General features: G+C 45.6%; 1 protein-coding gene and 2 long non-coding RNA genes across 13 annotated transcripts in view; 1 reads left to right on the forward strand and 2 right to left on the reverse strand.

Annotated features, from left to right (window-relative positions):
• sema6cb (semaphorin 6Cb) overlaps positions 1-16894 on the reverse strand; it is a 97834-nt gene that overhangs the window by 43119 nt on the left and 37821 nt on the right. For 9 of the 10 annotated variants that reach the window (XM_035530525.2, XM_081695826.1, XM_081695825.1 and 6 more), the window contains one exon: positions 12502-12705. The exons of the other annotated variant lie outside the window; for it this stretch is intronic. In XM_035530525.2, coding sequence (XP_035386418.2) covers positions 12502-12705 — 204 coding nt within the window. The remainder of the gene's footprint in view (positions 1-12501; positions 12706-16894) is intronic. 10 annotated transcript variants of the gene reach the window in all.
• LOC145651124 (uncharacterized) lies at positions 396-16634 on the forward strand. 2 transcript variants are annotated; one of them, XR_014116826.1, is made up of 3 exons: positions 396-979; positions 2148-2199; positions 16343-16634. It is a non-coding gene; the product is annotated as an uncharacterized LOC145651124 (long non-coding RNA). The 2 variants fall into 2 exon arrangements; XR_014116827.1 differs by having other exon boundaries at positions 396-952.
• On the reverse strand, positions 5869-12495 carry LOC118242130 (uncharacterized). The gene is made up of 2 exons (XR_004776555.2): positions 12348-12495; positions 5869-8340 (listed from the first exon to the last, which is right to left on the reverse strand). It is a non-coding gene; the product is annotated as an uncharacterized LOC118242130 (long non-coding RNA).

The following is a 16894-nucleotide window of genomic DNA, read 5'->3' on the forward strand; positions in this document are numbered from 1 at the left end:
ATAACCTCTACCTGACTTCTTATTTATTTAAATGTTTTTTCTTTAAGTACTGACATCTTTTTTGTTCTAAAGTTTCCAGTCAGATGCTGGTCAGATGCGGCCAGACACCGGAGCGGGATCTCCAACAGACGGCAGACAGACACTATCATGATCGATAGGAAAACCACCGTGAAGTCTCTCCACTGTCTGCCAGGCTTCAGGACAGCATTAGGGCCATTGGCAGGACCCTCCCCTGTTGTACCATACTACGAACCCCAGCCTGCGCACACAGTGCACAGCACAGACAATTTCCCTTGCAAATCAGTCATTTATAGAGAGAGGGAGGTAAACAAAAACATGCACTTAGTTTATTCTTGTTTCTGTCTTAGCTGTAAATCAAGAGCCACCTCCTCAAACCATCCATCTGATTTACAGACTACCATCAAAAGGTCTCTCTTCTTGCTTGCTTTATAAAGTTTTGAACAAATGTTAATGTTAAACGCATTCCTTCTCTCAGTCTGTCTCTCTGTCGCTCTCGCATTAATAATTTAACTTGTTATTGAGAAACATTACCTGCGCCTGTATTGACAGAAATTCTAGTAGGCTCTCCCTAAAGGGCGTTATAATTGGAAAGTGAAGTGTGTGCAGAGTGAGCTGTGTGTGGAGAGTGAAGAATGTCTCTCTCACTTTATTTTTACTATCTGTTCTAGGTCTTCAAATACCACCACCCAGAGACTCCTCTGCTAGTCACCTCACACGCGCGGCCGCGCGCCAGGGAGCGTTCCCTAAGGAGCGCGAGTAGCTGTGCGTCGGCGTAAGCAGGTATGAATGCGGTGATTTGGGAGAACGCTCAGAGTCTTTATCAAAGAGCTGCAGAGCACTTTGTCAAAGCGGCAAGACACACACCCTCACTCTCATCAGACTGAGCACAACACTGCGTGACTCCAATTAAGGAGAGACAGACAGAGTCTGGGTGAGAGACGACCTATCTCGATATCCAGTGAGCTCTCTAAATACGCAGCATTTTACGTCATGCTATTATTTTTCATAGCAAGCTGGCCAATAAGCCTTTTAGCTTAGTCAACAGGTTTCTACGGTGCTTTTCTTAAATGGTATTAATGAAGTAACACTGTCTGACCATTTATTCCAGTGACATGTACCTCCTGAATAATCTGGTACAAGTTGTTGTTCTGTAACTTTTACTTGGTTGGTAACTAGCGATTTTATTTTCAGTGCTCATTGCAGGATTTACTTACATTTTTTTCAGGGACCAGATTAGATCGGCCCTCGAAGCCTTTATAAAGGCACACTCAGCTGTATCCTCATAGCAGTGGGCTAGCTAGTAGCTAGTTAACGTTATGCATAATTAGTTATAGTACAAGGTAGCTAGCTAGCTAGCGAGCGAGCGTCAAAAACAAAAAGAATGAAATAATGGATATTTTTGGCATAAAGCATCAGTGATATATATAAGTCAGCCCTTCTATATTACTGTACACACTTCTAGCAGGGGTAGGGCAGGATAGGTAAGATGAGGTAGAATAGGGTGGGGCAGGGCAGACCTAAGAACTGATAGTGTAGATTTAACGTTGTTGTTCATTAGGTCATTCTTCCACATGCAACAAAAAAAAGTATATATATATATATATATATATATATATATATATATATATATATATAAAAAAAGACACCCATAGTTTAAGAGGGCATGACTACATATGCACCTTTGTGATGACTCATAAAACATATTATTGGGGGACACCCTGCCTATGAAGGAGAGTCTCAGGTTCAAAACATAACAGAATATGAGACTTTGTGCATTATTGTGGTGTATGTGCCTTTCCCTTAAAATCTGCAGGCCCCTTAGAGAGAAGGACTAGCACGCACATGAAAATGACATCCAGTTCAGTCATGCTGAGAAGATGAAACACCCAGCTAAGAGAAACAAAGTTACAAAGCTGGGGGGGGGGGGGAAGAGAGAGAGAGAAAGAGTGAGCGAGCGAACGAGAGAGCGAACGAGAGAGCGAGCGAGCGAACGAGAGAGCGACTGACTCTCAATCAGAGACAAAGATGATGGAAACTTCATAATTATCAGATTAGAGTCTCTCTTCACACAACAGTGTGTGTACATGCACAAATGTTTGTGGGTGTTTTTGTGTATCTGAAATCAGGTGAAGACTGCATGAGGGAATGTTTTTGTTCCTGGGGGTAAGAGATCTGAAGGTAAGAGAGATTTTTACAATGTTTGTTTACTGTGAACTGTTTCTCATCTGGCAAGCCCCCGTATGGGCAGTGGGCATACAAGCATGCAGCTCTGATCAGTCTCTGCAGTACTTGCCTTATATGACAGTATATGACATGCATATGCACACACATGCACTGACACACATATACGCACTCCCGCTCAGCAGAAGGCAGAAATATATATCATTCAGAACAGGTAGGTACAACAGGCCTGTTGTACAGACATGTTCACTGATGGTATACTCAAGCATACCTGCACATGTGCCCAAAAAGGCACACACACAGCAGGCAGCAGTCTAACACAACAATGGGAACATCTCTTAACGATCTTCCCACCCCAAAGGCATATCCTTAGAATCTATATGTTATTCTGCCATCGGGTTTGGCTGCATGTTTGTGTGTTTGCCTACACAACACAGAAATACAACCAAACCAAGCACAAAGCTATATTCTCTGTGAGCTCCTTGGGTAAACCACAGAGAGTAAAACTCAGTGACTTGCTAAAGCTAAAGCGTGTGGGTATTTAACCAGTAAATCACAATGCTCCATGCATCCCAAATGAGTGGCCGTGGATGTGTGTGATTCTACAACTCTGTTAATCTCTGCTGCAGTTCCATTAGGCAAGGGCAAAAGCTTCTGTGCTCTTCACTTCATCTCAGTACATCTTCAGAGCGACTGACCATTTCACACACAAATTGGCTTTTAGGTGCGGCTAGCACATTTGTTTCCATGCTCCAGTGTGCTATTAATATATACCTTCAAATTGTCCTTCTATACCTTTCGTTCTTGCGCTCACATTCTTCTCTCATCATGGGGAAGCTCCATATGCTGCTGCACAGCTCAACCCACACGGCCCCAGAGCTGAAGTACCTGGCCGGAACTTAGATTCATTGCAGTGACACACTGGACACACTGTCACTTTTTTTTTTTATTTAGAATGCAGATGCATGAGCTCACTAGTTTAGAGAGAGGGTGGTGTGAAGGACAGGTTTCATCCATCTGAATGCAGAATTCAGTATTAGTTTTGAACCTTCCAGCTCTGTTCAAGGTCAGCTCCCTGTTCTTGAAGGCTCTTGACCAATACCTGTCAATGATGGCTCACTGATTATTGACCTTCCCAGTCCAAAGAGACTGTGTGAGTCAGAGAACATACAAGGGGAAACCTTCCTGACAGGACACTTCAACTGATTAGAAGAGGATAAGACACAGTGGAGGCCTCATCTCTGCCACCAACACCCATCTCTGGTACTGAACATGATCCTTACTTAACTTAGGCAGGCGCCCACTACAGGGGCTACCCTATTTTTAAATGAATGATTTCCAATCAAGAGTGCCAGTAAGTCAGAATCAAAAGAGCATGAATCGGGAATGTGTGCATGCGTGTGTGGTGGGTGGGGTGTGTGTTTGAGAGAGAGATGGGTGGGTGGTGGTTGTGGGGGATAGGGGGGGCTGTTCTTATCCTGCCGGTGTGTTCCAACCTCTGCTCTCAAATTAAGCTCATCATCATGTTGTCCTCTCCCTCAGAGCCAAGCAGCCACTCTTCTATATAACCATCCAATCTATACAAACCACTCCAGAGCCTAGGGCAGCTGACAAACCTCAGAATGGGATTACAGTACATATTTAAAACATAACATAAAATGTAATCCATAAAGGTACAGCACCATGGGCTGAATAATCATATTAATGTAAGATAATGTGATTTTTTATGATTAGATTTCAAAAGTGGGCTAAAGGGGGAACAGTTTCCAACAGCATCTAAAAAGAGAGGAAAACTGGCAACAATAGATGTGGTAGCAGGACTGTCACTGGCTGTAAGTACAAACCAGCATTTAAGTTTCAATATTCAGGCTTTATGTGGAAGGTAATTTAAAAAGTATAGAATGTAATCAGAATGTGTTACTGGGATCGTGAAGTTCTTTTGATTGTTACTAATTACAATTTTAAATAACGCAATCAGTAATGTGGCGCAGAACGCATTTTGAAAGTGACCTTCCCAACTTTATTTTCTGTATTACAAACACCCTATTTTTTCCTGCATTCACTAACTTTACATCACGTCTGCATTTAGCCCTTGTTCATATACACACGCCACTCACTATATTAGAAACACCTTCCTTATACCATGTTATTAAGTGCACATTTTACAGGCGCAATTAATATGTGCACAGTTATAGACTGTAACCCACCTGCAATCATGCACATTCTGGTCTCTGATTTGTCACCCATGCTGTAGCTCTTTCATCATCACCGGTCAGTCTTCAGCCACTGCCCAGGTATTAACTGGGTGGCAAGCCATTCTCAACGCAGTGGTGAGCCTGCCCTGCTAGCAGGAAGGTAGCAGGTATTACATTGGTTGACGTGCACTAGGCACAGCAGGGTCTTTTAGTTCTGGAGTTTTTACATGTGTTGGCACAGCGCCAGTGCTGGGTTTGCGAGAGGTCTGCCACCAAAAACGAGCCCAGTCAGAAACTGAGCACGGCTGAAGAGCTAAAACAAGGTAACAGGATGGCTATGGCTTCTACCTGCATACCTAAGGTGGCTCTAATAAACAGGCAAATCACTGGAGCATCACATAGAAAACGTGAGACCCATTATATCAAGATGACAAGAGATAAGAATCACACTGACAGCAAGAGTGTGAACGCCCTAGAAAGAGACGCGCCCGCCTGGCATTCAGGCTGACCTTGTGGAAGACATAAACAAAGCCACAACAAAGGTCCAGTGCCAGGGGAACACTGGGAAAGTGGGGTGGAGAGAAATGTATTACTAAGGGCCATTTTAAAAGGCTTTGATCCAAATCTCTGAAACGTCCCATAATGCGACAAAACGGGCCTCGGCACGGAGCAGACAGTGCCAGCTGGTGGCGCCACGGGTGATCAGGTATGACATGCCATCCCCTGTGTGTGGCATGAGGATGTGTGGGTGTGTTTAAGGTGCAAACCGATCTGTTAAATCTACACATCAAACAGTGGGAACACTCTTCCTTCACACTGTGTAATCCTTTATCTAATCCTAATCTTAATCCCAATTACATGCCCTAGAACAGATTAGATACTACTTTACGTATTAGTTAAGTAAATTATATGAGATGTTTTAAATGAGTCATTGTAAAACTAATGTGAATACCTGTTAACAGTGAGAGTGCAAAAACAGATGGAGAAAACGTGGGGGTGTGAGGGAGAGAAATGGGCACAGTTCTCCTCCTGAACTGACTCTCCCCTCCCCGAGTATTACAGCATACTGCCCTAATGGAGCGCAGGAGAGCCAGACAGCCTCATCTATAATGTGTGTGCGCGCATATGTGTGTTAAGCTATGGCAGTGTTGGCGTCATTAAGCGTGAGTGTGTGATAAATGCACTCTGCTTGTCGGATTTGAGATTCTCATTAGTCTGTGTGCAAGAGCCAACAAGGGTCATTATTCTTGTGCCACCGATGACATGGGGATGAGTGAGTGAGTGTGTGTGTGTGTGTGTGTGTGTGTGTGTGTGTGGAGGGGCAAAACACCACAAAAAAATGAGTGAAAAGAACATATATAGAGTGTGTCTAGAGTCAAAAAGGAGACAAAAAGAAGAGAGAACAGGGCACAGAGATGTAGAGAAAGAGAGAGCAAGAGATTATGGGTTGCTTAAGACAGCAAGCGAGAGATCCAAAGAGTTCTTTTTTGTATTACTGTCACTGTACTAAAGAGTACAGAAGCCACTGAGCACCAGAAATCAGAACCAGAATGAACAAGTTGAATCAATACAGAGACAATCTGCGGTTACACTAGCGCACACACGCATACACACTTGCACACACAAACACAAACACACGCAAACACCAGCAGACTACTTTTACAGATATTTCCATTTATAACATCTTATCTATAGCTAATGCATCACAGAAATATGAACCTTACCACATACACACAGTTTCAGCACTTACAGTCCTTCTGAGATACTATTTGTGTCAGACTAGTGTATCACAACCACCAACATAATCTTGAAATCTTTCCCCAGAGAGAATTTAATGCTTGTGGCCTTGGTTCACTCCATGCCATAAAGGTCTATATATAAATATACAGTTTACAGATGTGTTTCAGAATGACAGATAGAATATATTTGATCAGTTGAGCAAAACAGAGTTCTTGTGTTCAAAGAACCACAATGAAAAGCATGGCCAGGGGGTCAGAAAAGAGACATGAACAACAGAAAATGGAAAAAGTCAGAGGATGAGGACGTGTCTGTTGTTGGGCTCTTTCTGGTCTTTGTGGACAGGTCTGCAGGGGTGCGCAAGGGTGTTGGGAGTGCGCTGCTCTGATGCGCTTTAGGTGCCCTCCCTCTAGCAGTAATGGGGACTCGGCTCCCACCGCTCCGTCTGCCTCCCCCACGCAGGCTCTGGGAAGAACACGATCGACCAGCAGGCAGGCCCGACACAATGCAGCTGGACCAGCTGGCCTGTGTTCTTCACATTCAGCTACACATACAGCTCTCAAATCTTCAGTTTGGGCTGCAGGACTGGGGTTGCTGTGTGGGGCGCAACCCGTCCGGCTGTGGCTCGCTCCCTGGTGCTGTGCGTCATGCTCGGGGTCAACACTTGTATAAGTGCAGGGTCTTCACTTCTGTGTCTTTGCCGCTGAGCTGGCACAGCATCCCTAATGATGGTGGTTTGAGCAGATAAAAATGGCCCAGAGGTTAGAGCGGATGTGCTCTTTATTTACAGCAGGTACCAATCTAGACAGCACACTGGGAGCTGTGTGGGAAGGCAAGCCATTGCCGAGCCCTGAAGAACAGTGTTTATTGGGTAGGCGTGAGACCTGGTCTGACTGACTTGAGCATCGAGTTCAACTGTTCTGCTAGAGCAGAAAAGGTGCCAGAGTGCATTTGACTGAAGCACTTAAAATGCTGAAATCATTATAAACAGCACTAATGCTAATAATGAAATCCATTCTGAAAACATTCTGAATGTATTCTAAAGGTTTTATTAACAATTACATTTGCATTTGGACTTTAAGACATGCTCAGACCTCTAAAGCAGCCATTAGATTTACTGCTCAAAGCCGTGAGCACAGAAATAAGATCAATGTCTGGTCTAGAGAGACCACAGTAAGCAGGGGTTTGTGAGGTGGAGAACATGGTATATAGCACACCACCACTTCTATAGCACTCATCAAAAAAGACCAAGCTACAGGTCCTCTTCTCAAAGCCTCAGAGATAATGAGACGCCTCCACAGCACGCACTTGAGGAACATCTGAAGCAGCAGACAAAAAAAAAGAGGAACAATCAGAAAAGCCAGGACGTGTCATACTCCAGGCAGCAGGAGCTTGTGTCTCATTTAAGGAGATGGCCAGAGTTCAACAGGGTGGTCCAGGCCAGGCTGCAGCTATGCTCAAAATAGAACACCTTCATGTCCAATTAGTCTGGGCCTGTCCGCAAGTCTAAAAGTGGAAGTAGAGGAGAAGATTCCCACCATCCCAAGAGTTCAGGCTCCTCAAGGCTTCTGCCATCCAAATTAGTATCTTCTGTGAGGATTTAGGGATTTAGTATCTTCTGTCAGGATTTATAAACAATGTGACTTTTTTTCTTGGACTGAATAATCTCCACAGGCACATGGTTCCACCATCAACTACAGAGAGCAGCCTGGGCATGAGCAGAACGATGACTGCACGAGGCTGCGGGGAAGTTCAGAGCAGAACAGCGGTGAACTCATCTAGCTTTATCGTCCTTCACCAAGTGCTTTTTTTTAAAAGCCGGCCCCATGAATATTCTAATTTGACCTTTGGGGCAGCCAGGTTGTGGATATGAAAAGCGAACTTGTCTGAAGAGGAAATAACTGACAGTGGTGAAAGATGAGATGCTGGCTCCATCCTGAGAGGCTAGGAGGATTGAATGGTGTGGGGAACATCTGACATGGCTGGATATTTGAGGGTTCTGATTCAGTTCATGGCAGAAAACTGTGCACAGGCTGGTCCACCCCCTGGAACCGGAGGAGGGTCAGGTTGGTGCACTAAATGTTTATTTTGGGTTGGGGGTGTGGGGGGGAAGGGTGGCAGTGGTTATCATGTGGTCAGGGAACAAGTTACTCATCAGCTATAAGTGGAGGGGAATGAAAGTAAAGTGGTCTCATGGAGAGTTTACCTGCAAGCACACAATGGAAATTGGACAAGAGAGTGAGACAAACCAACATATGGTAAAAGCTACTGACCTTGTGCACATTGGGTTATCAACAGACAAGTATGTTACTCACTCCTACCTACTGCAAAAGAAAAAACAGCAAGACATGTGTGATCTGATAAGTGTGAGGCACTACCAGCTGTCTGCTGAATTAATTAGATTAACTCTAGAGTGCAGTAGCTGAATTCCACTAAAGCAGACAGCAAAACTAGAGAATGCTGAATTCCACCAACGCAGACAGGTAACTAGAGGTAGTGGAAAAACATCAATTTGATAAATTATACCAAAAGGAGAAAGAGACTAAAAAGAAAAGAATGGACTCACCTCACATGTGATAACAGTGACACTTAAGCCTCAACATGTTCCGTGCTTTGAAATGTTTCCCCCTCTGATGTTACCTTTTCATTTTGTGCCTTGATTTTCCATGCAATTGCTAAGTAGTGTCATGGTTCCTAAAGTGCTAATGTCTAAATATTTCATTCAACATTCAAACGAGAACCATTCCTGACTGCAGCTGAAGCGGATGGCAGTGTGTTTGGATGGGTTAGATTCAGGTACAGTTGGCTGTCCAGTATCTTACCAGCCCAAGGGAGGCAATATCAAGCAGAGGGCTTTATCTTTTATTGGGCACCTGCTCATGCCTGGAGCTGAAGCTGCTTCAAAGAAGGATGTGTGTTAGCAACTTCCCTGCATCGCTCACTCTCACACACACTCACGTGCACACACACACACACACACACACACACACACACACACACACACACACACACACACACACACACACACACACGCCCCCCAGGTAAACACACTCTGACTGTCTTTTTAGAATGAAAAGGCGATTTTTTTTCAGGCTGTGGCAGGTCCGTTTGTGTAGGCTGCAGGGACCTCAAGTTCCTACCCAGAGTGCATTGTGTTGTCAGTCTCATGGCCTTATGTGCTCCCTCCTTACGGCATCGCTACCTTACTGTGTCTCTCTTGGTGCCAATAGGGGAGGGGCATTCTGGGTAGCAGAACAGGAGCAAGCAGAGTGTGAGGACTGGAGTGACCCCCAACGGCAGACTCAGCTGGAGAAGAGCGTTGTTTTTAAAAGAGATGCCAAAAGCAGAAAGATTTGTACAAAATAGCAGGTGTTGCTTTTTTGACAAGCATTAGATGAGAATTATGAAGAAAAAAAACAATGCAAAATGAAATGCATCCTAGGAAAACAAAAAGTAAGAGTTTAAATGTCAGAGTTTAGATATTATAACGTTAATACAAACATGCACACACATCCACTCACACAAACAGACAAAACTGGTCTCCTCATGTGGCTGAATGCCTGAAGGAAGGCTGGGAGAGACATGATGTACTGACAGAACGGATCCCAGAGCGCCTTTGGAGAATCCCGACGGATGCATCACATCTGCAGATCAATACCGTACTTAATGTGCTACTCACTCGGAATATCAATGGGCCGTGGGAAAACGCTCTCAGCCTCTCACAGAGGATACCATCCAAAGCCTACAATTATCACCTAGACACACACACACACGTGTGCATACACACACGCGTGCACGCACACACACACACACATGGCCTGATTTGCTTTTAGTTTTCTATTTTAAATTCCAGGAAAACTTTTGTATTCCTTTAAGACTGTAGTTTGTAGGACATTTTGTTCTCATGCTGTCCCAAAACTGTTTTAAAGCATCTTAAGACCACCATTTTGCAAACAGTCAATATGGCAAAAAACAAAGGAACAGTCATCCTTCCTCGAGACATGGCCCTGCAGTAGATCACGTCACCATAACACTCGCAGCCTATATCCTGCTGCATAATGAAACCAGCGGTGGGTTGGGCAGCGCTGTAGCGATCACAGCGTCGGCAGAGCGAGTGCAGTTCCTGAGGGCTTAAGTTCAGTATTCTTCCAGCAGCATCTGGTGAGTCTGGGCCCTACAAGGCAGTGCTCAGGGCTGGCACTGGGGCCAGGGGGATCTGTCTGTCTTGCAGCAGGGCCAGCGGTCTCCATCACCACAACACAGCCCCCACGGGCTGATAAACGCCTTCCACTGCCTCAAACAAGACAGAAGGTGACATGCACATGAACCTGTGCACATGTACCTAAGCAGAGAAGCAGGTGCATGTGCAAGTGTGAGTGTGTGCGTCTGAACATTTGCACATATCAAGATTCCAGGAGCGAAGCATGCGTGACTGGGGTAGATCAGCTCCTGTCAGAAGCGGGATGTGGAGACACCCTCCTCACTGCACCATCTGTGCCTCTGTCTGGCTGTGGGGCTCTGGGTGCTGGAGTGAAACACTGTTCTCTTTCAGCACTCATCTCCAGAAGGGACCCCAGGGAGCAGGTGGGTGGGACCCTGCTCCACTGAGGGGCCCCACTTCTCACAGCCACGGAACACTGATGCAAGTTTGTTGGTAAGAATCCCAAGTGGGTCCCCAGCAAGGTGCCCTTGAGTGAGACAATTGACACCTGATATATTTTTTCTTTCAATGGCTGTGCATTCTTTTCTTCTCTAATAGGACCTCTCCGTTGCCCCCCATAAGAGGGTCGGTTTAGTAGTGAACAAAATAGTGTAGCAGCATTAACACAGTGGACAGCACAGTGGAGTGAATACTGTAATTTGTGATGGTAGCTCAGTAGACTCGGCTGGGGCTACGAGTCAGAGGTTTGATGCCCACTGATGGCTGCTGCCACTGTGCCCTTGGATAAAGCAATTAACCTCCGGCTGCTCCAGGGAAGCACTCCTTGTAGAGGGATAGCATTAGGACAAACGCGAAAATAAATGTCAGCTGAAAATGACATCGGCGTGAAAGTTACACAAGCCCAGTGCAGCACAGTCGTGTGTGCTGACCCAAGTCACTTATGGAGCAGGACCTGAACCAGAAAGCCCTGCCCACTCCCCCTGCTAGGCCATCATCAATGCATCCATCCCAGAAGCCCGAAACCCTGAAATGCAATGGAAAAACTATTCTCACAAAGACGCATCTGTGAGCCATAGAGGATTCCTCCCAGCTCTCTGTCTGTATGGTCCTACAGACGAAGTCACATTGTCTGATAGTAAAAAGTGACAGGAAAGATAAGTGGAGTGCGCCGCGCTCCCATTTGGGCCACGGCCCGCGTGTTCTTCACGCCTGTGCGCCCACTCTGCGCCTGTGCTCCTCTGTTCTACTGCCCGACAGCTCCCCTAAATTACAACCATTACAGGGAACTGGAGACCTGGGGCCAGGTGCCTCCTCTCTGCACTCCGATCCGAATGAGTCCAGCACCACGCAATCTGCACAGTGCTCAGTGGACCCCTCAGCCACACAACAGACATGCCTCTGCTCGTGAGCCGAACACTTCTGACTGCCGCTCCCTGGCCTTCGGTGGCCTTTAAAATCAAAAAAGGAGGGCTTAGAGGACAAAAAAGAGCGAGGTCGCAAAAGGGCGGACAGAGGGGCTAAACATGCAGCCCACCAGCAGAGCTGCCCGCAGCATGGTGGAGGGGGGCGCTAAACACACCCGCAGAAAAGTGGGAGGGGCTCGGGTAGTCACTACAGCCTGAGAGAGAGGGCATAGGCAGAACAAGAGACAGATGAAAAATACATGGAGACAGAATGAGAAATGTGTTCTGTTCAGGCTCTAACAACTGGAGAAATTGACAGTCTATAGTGAAGTCATGCCAGAGCATACAAACCAGAGCTATTTTTTTCTACTCCAGAACATTTAAAAATGTAAAGATTTTTAGCTCTCAAATTATGATACAAATTATGATTCATCACTATATACTTATTATTCTGAGTCCATTTGTCTAGAGACACTGGACTTCCAGCCGTGGAACAGGTTGAATGGGAGTAGCTGTCATAGCAACCTGATCTCAGGCTGAGGGTGGCAGACGGCAGGCAGACGTCAAACTTCATTACAAGGCCCACTGGGACGCTTGATCAGCAGACAGCTAAGAGCCTGTACAAAGAGCAGCTTCAGAAAGGCACACCTGAGCTCCCACTGATGCTGGCCGGCTGCCGTTGCGCCCGAGTAAACCAAGCAGGAGTCTGGGATCGATTGCATCTGCCGGGGAGAATCCCAGGATATCTACGCTGCCGTCTCAGGGAGAGAGTGGGATGGGTTAGAAGGCTGTCTGTACTCACTGTCAGTGCCCGGATGGCTGCCGAATCCGATGAACGGAGCAGTTTTGGCTTCCGCCTCGGAGCTCAATGGAGGAACTTCTGCGCCGCAGATGGAAGCAAGAGTTTTGGGTTGGGAGCACTGAGGGGGGGGGGGGGGGGGGGTGCAGGGGGAAGGGGCAACAACCCCACAGACAAGACAGCACTTAGCAGTCTTCAGCCAAGATCCTGTAAGAATTAGAGAGAGAGAGAATTAGGAGTCATGCTGGAAAGTCACAGGTTAATAACAGCATGTTTGAGGCAGGAAAGTGCTGGCCAGAAACACAAAGTGGTCAGTGACCTGTGACAGAGGAAGGGACAAACCGCTTGAACGTTCCCCTTAGAGCAACCACCGCCCTTACTCGGCCTGTCACAGCACACGGGCATGCGCACACACACACGCACAGTGGAGCTCTAAACACTAGCAGATGTTTCTGGTGGAAAGCAGAGCTCCCTCCTCCAGAGACCGCCACGAGCAGAGCCACGATTTCTAAACTCATTAACCCTGGTTAATCTCTCCCTGTTTTTCTCCCGCTCTCCTTTTCCTAGTCAGAGATGCTGTTTATTTCCCAAGCAACTGCAGCATTGCATATGTCATATGTAAACAATGTATTAATACCTGCATTATTAAAACATGACTAAACAATAAGTACTTTCTATATATAGCTATATGCTTTGCAGTCAGACTGTAGGGCTCCTGTTCTGAGGGATTCAAATTTTAGAATTCCTGGCACGAAACAGACACCCCAGAGTCGGAGTAAAACTGGTTTCGAATTCCAGAGCCCAGGCTTAGCCCAGCTTATTAAGCAACCACGGAGTTTTACACACAGTCGCCTCTCTTAAGAAAGCCTCCTCCCTGCTGAGTTTGGGGGCCACTCGCAGAATGTGCCGCAAACGTATTTGTGCAAGGTTAGCACATTCTGACTGCCGCTAGCTGCGCTAACCGCTGGCGACTAACAGCGTCTGTTTCCGATATCTGAAACCCCGCCCCAATTCAAGACGCTTCATTGCCATGGCCATATTTGGTCATCGGAATGTATGGAGTGGACTTATAATTGAATGGTTTTTTTTAATGCAAATGAATACAGCGAAGAGGTGTCGATGTCCCCTCTCGGCAGTCCAGAGGCTGCAAAGAGCTACAGAGGCTTTTGTTGCTTTGGTTAACACATGAGTAGTCCCAAATACCCATGTTTAAACTGATGCTCATCTGCAGGGAAATTTAAATAGACCGTAAAGAAGCACCTGGTATACAGAAAGATCTAAATATTTATTTAATAATGAGTCAGATGCATGTAAGCCACATTTAACAGGCATTTTTGTTTTGAGCTTGTTTAGAGTCTGGAGAATATTACTGGGTCTTTGGCCTGGAGTTTTGATCAGAGCCACCTCATATGAAGTGACAGCCAGTTCATTTGAAACAATATAGTCAGTTAGGATGGTGTTCCAGAATCTAAAGACACACACACACACACGTTTTTCTGTGTGTGTGTGCGCATGTCAACAAATTGAAATGTGTTTCATAGGAAAGGGGCTGCAGTGTCATTTATTAGACTCGATTATACACACTCACTTTTGTCATGTGTGATCATTTGTGTGTGTAAACGTCCTCTGAGAGTTTACATCCTTGTTCCTACAAACCAGCAAGGTATTGTGAGCCCCATATTTAAAAGGGGACAAAATAAGGTTGCCTGTTCATTGTCATTGCACCAACAGAATTGTGACTACAATATTGTCACAATTGGGCACAAATTAAAGCTACAATATGGCACAAATTAAATGTATAATGCCAGAATTTACAACATACTGCCACCACACAGAGTTTAAAAACACAAAAAAGCAACATATTTGTGTAGGCATTGTGCTTGGTGAGAAATCGCATGGGAAATGCTAGACTGCTGAGTCTGCTTTGCATGAGGTGGCTGCCGTCGAAATAAGACCACAGACACCACCGCTGGCCATGCAGAGCAGACTTTGCTCTACAAGACTGGGCTCTGATTTCGTGTCGGTGCTGGTGCGTTGAAGCCACCTAACGCCGTATTTTACTAACTGAACGTAAGATGCGCATGCGTGTATTACCATTCGTTAACTTGGTGGACAGACGTAAAAGCGCATGTGACAGGTTAGGTGGAATGATGCAACGGGGGTGTGACACTGAAACCTGCTGGTGCGACGGTATTGGTCGATTCCATTTTGGTTTAAAAACGCGCTTGCACTACTGCACAATTGTGTCTAATTTCTCACAACGGGATTTTGATCACGAACATCACCCTAAGTTATTTCTTTTTTAAAATCCAATTGTTACTATTAAAATGTGAATCCGACGGGTCATTAAACCCAAAACAATATATAATTTAAATAAATAAAATACTTCGTCATATCACAGTTATGTAAATAATAATTTACGCTCATCATCGGGAACAATAATAATGCTTTGAATGCCATACATTTTGCTGCGGCGACTACTTCTCTGTATGGCTGTTTCCTCATTTGTGAATTTCTGTGGGCGTTGCCATTCCTGCACATTCGCTGCCATGACGAAATTGTCACTGCGCAGTCGCCGTTTCATGCTCGGCTTTTTCTCACACCCAGCTTTTAAACGGAACTAGAGGAGTTATTCTGATTAGATACACTGGCGGGACGCCTAGCCACACCTGCTGATCATGTATTCAGTCTAACGCAACCTCTTTGTAATTATGAAAATAGCAATACATCAAACAACGCTTCTGCCACACCCACCCATGCGTGCGCTGTGGTCGTATGAGGTCTTATGTTCCACGTTTGCGCTGTGTCCGCAGAAACAGCGACCTTAGTCTTGGCTAGACCGGCTCAGCTAAGATAAAGCAGGGATAAATGCAAAGGTTCTAGAAGAGTGCTTAATTCAGACTCTAGTCAACAGGCTGAGCCAAGAGGAGATGTGTGGGCTCAGGCCAAAACTTCTCTATTGGATGTTTTATAAGTTTAAGCTGACGCGGCACTAAATCGTAGAGGTTCAGACGATAAAGGTTCAGGTTAAAGATGTCATTCAGGCGACAGCTGGGGTATAAATGGTGACTGTAAATATTGGCCCCATCTCAGCTAACAAGAGTCATGTGACCTCGATTTTCTCATTTGCTTTTAAAAGACCCAGAGGAGTTCACTGGTATTTAGACGTGCCTCATTGCTTATGAGATCGCCTCTGTGTCTTTGCTCTCTCACAGCACATCCTTTCTCCTTCACTCCCTCATTGTCGCCTTTCTGTAAGGAGCTGTGTGCGTTTGTGTGATATTGCTGTACGGCGGATCAATTGTTAATCATCATCTTGATATTGGCCTCTGAAATACTGATATTTCAAAAGAGTGCAACAGGGACCCGAGTGCTGTAACAAACCTTGCAAACTTTCATTAGGCCTCCTGATCTGAGACACCATCACTGTCCATGATGTGTGTTCTGCCTGCCATGACAAGACTAGATGTTCACAGAGGCTCACAATCATAAGTTTTAACATTATGCACCACTGTTTGGAACCAGTCTCTCATCAAGTGTTCAGTCCGGGTACTGGGCGGCTGTAAAAAGGTGTGGTCATGTTCGCGTCTCATTTCTTCTGCCTTCTTCGCCTTCCATGACCCTGTAGGCCATGAGCCTTGTTTGCTGATCATTGGCCCTGATTTGGTCCTGCTACATGCCCCCCCCCCCCCCCCCATCCATATCCACATCCCTACCCCCTCCAGCCCATGAAATGGGATTATTAATAATGCAGTTGCCTCGCTGTCATACTGGCCATTAGTGTAGTGAAGAGCAGGTCCAGCAGGCTGATTAATTACTAATCAGATTAATTGCTGTCTTTCAGGAGGAAATGAAATGGACTGCACTTCCATGTGGCTGAGCAGAGATGCCTTACACCCCCACCCCCACTGCTGAGTGCATGTTCAATTATGGCCAGTGACGCACCAGGGCACGGAAGAATACTGTCAGCAATCAAATCATTTAAAGACCTTCCTTAAATTAGGAGAGTACCTGTACAACCTAGTTTTCTTTCTAATGCTTCTAATGCAAAAAAGGTCTTTTGTGTCCCCAGCATAATGTTGCGAGCTGTTGCTGGTTGCTATTACCAAGCCGATTGAGTCTCAAGGCAGAACAATAAATCCACTTTGAAATTTCTGAAATATTTGGTTGTTTATCATTACTTACTTTGAACATGATGTCAGTGTTTCCTGACACCGCACATCGTAGATGTCTGCAAGCTGCTTTGTAAAACAGCTAGTGATGCAAGGGTCTTGTGCATTTGTGTGCAAGTACATGTGCATCTAGTACAATGCAGTCAGAGACGCTACAGCTCATCTGCCCCCAGTGGAAATATTGATTAGTTACAGTGTCCTGTGGGCGAGTGCATGCATACACA

This window comes from Electrophorus electricus, chromosome 14 (genome assembly GCF_041902795.1).
Source record: "Electrophorus electricus isolate QZ-2024a chromosome 14, ASM4190279v1, whole genome shotgun sequence".
NCBI classification, from domain to species: domain Eukaryota; kingdom Metazoa; phylum Chordata; class Actinopteri; order Gymnotiformes; family Gymnotidae; genus Electrophorus; species Electrophorus electricus.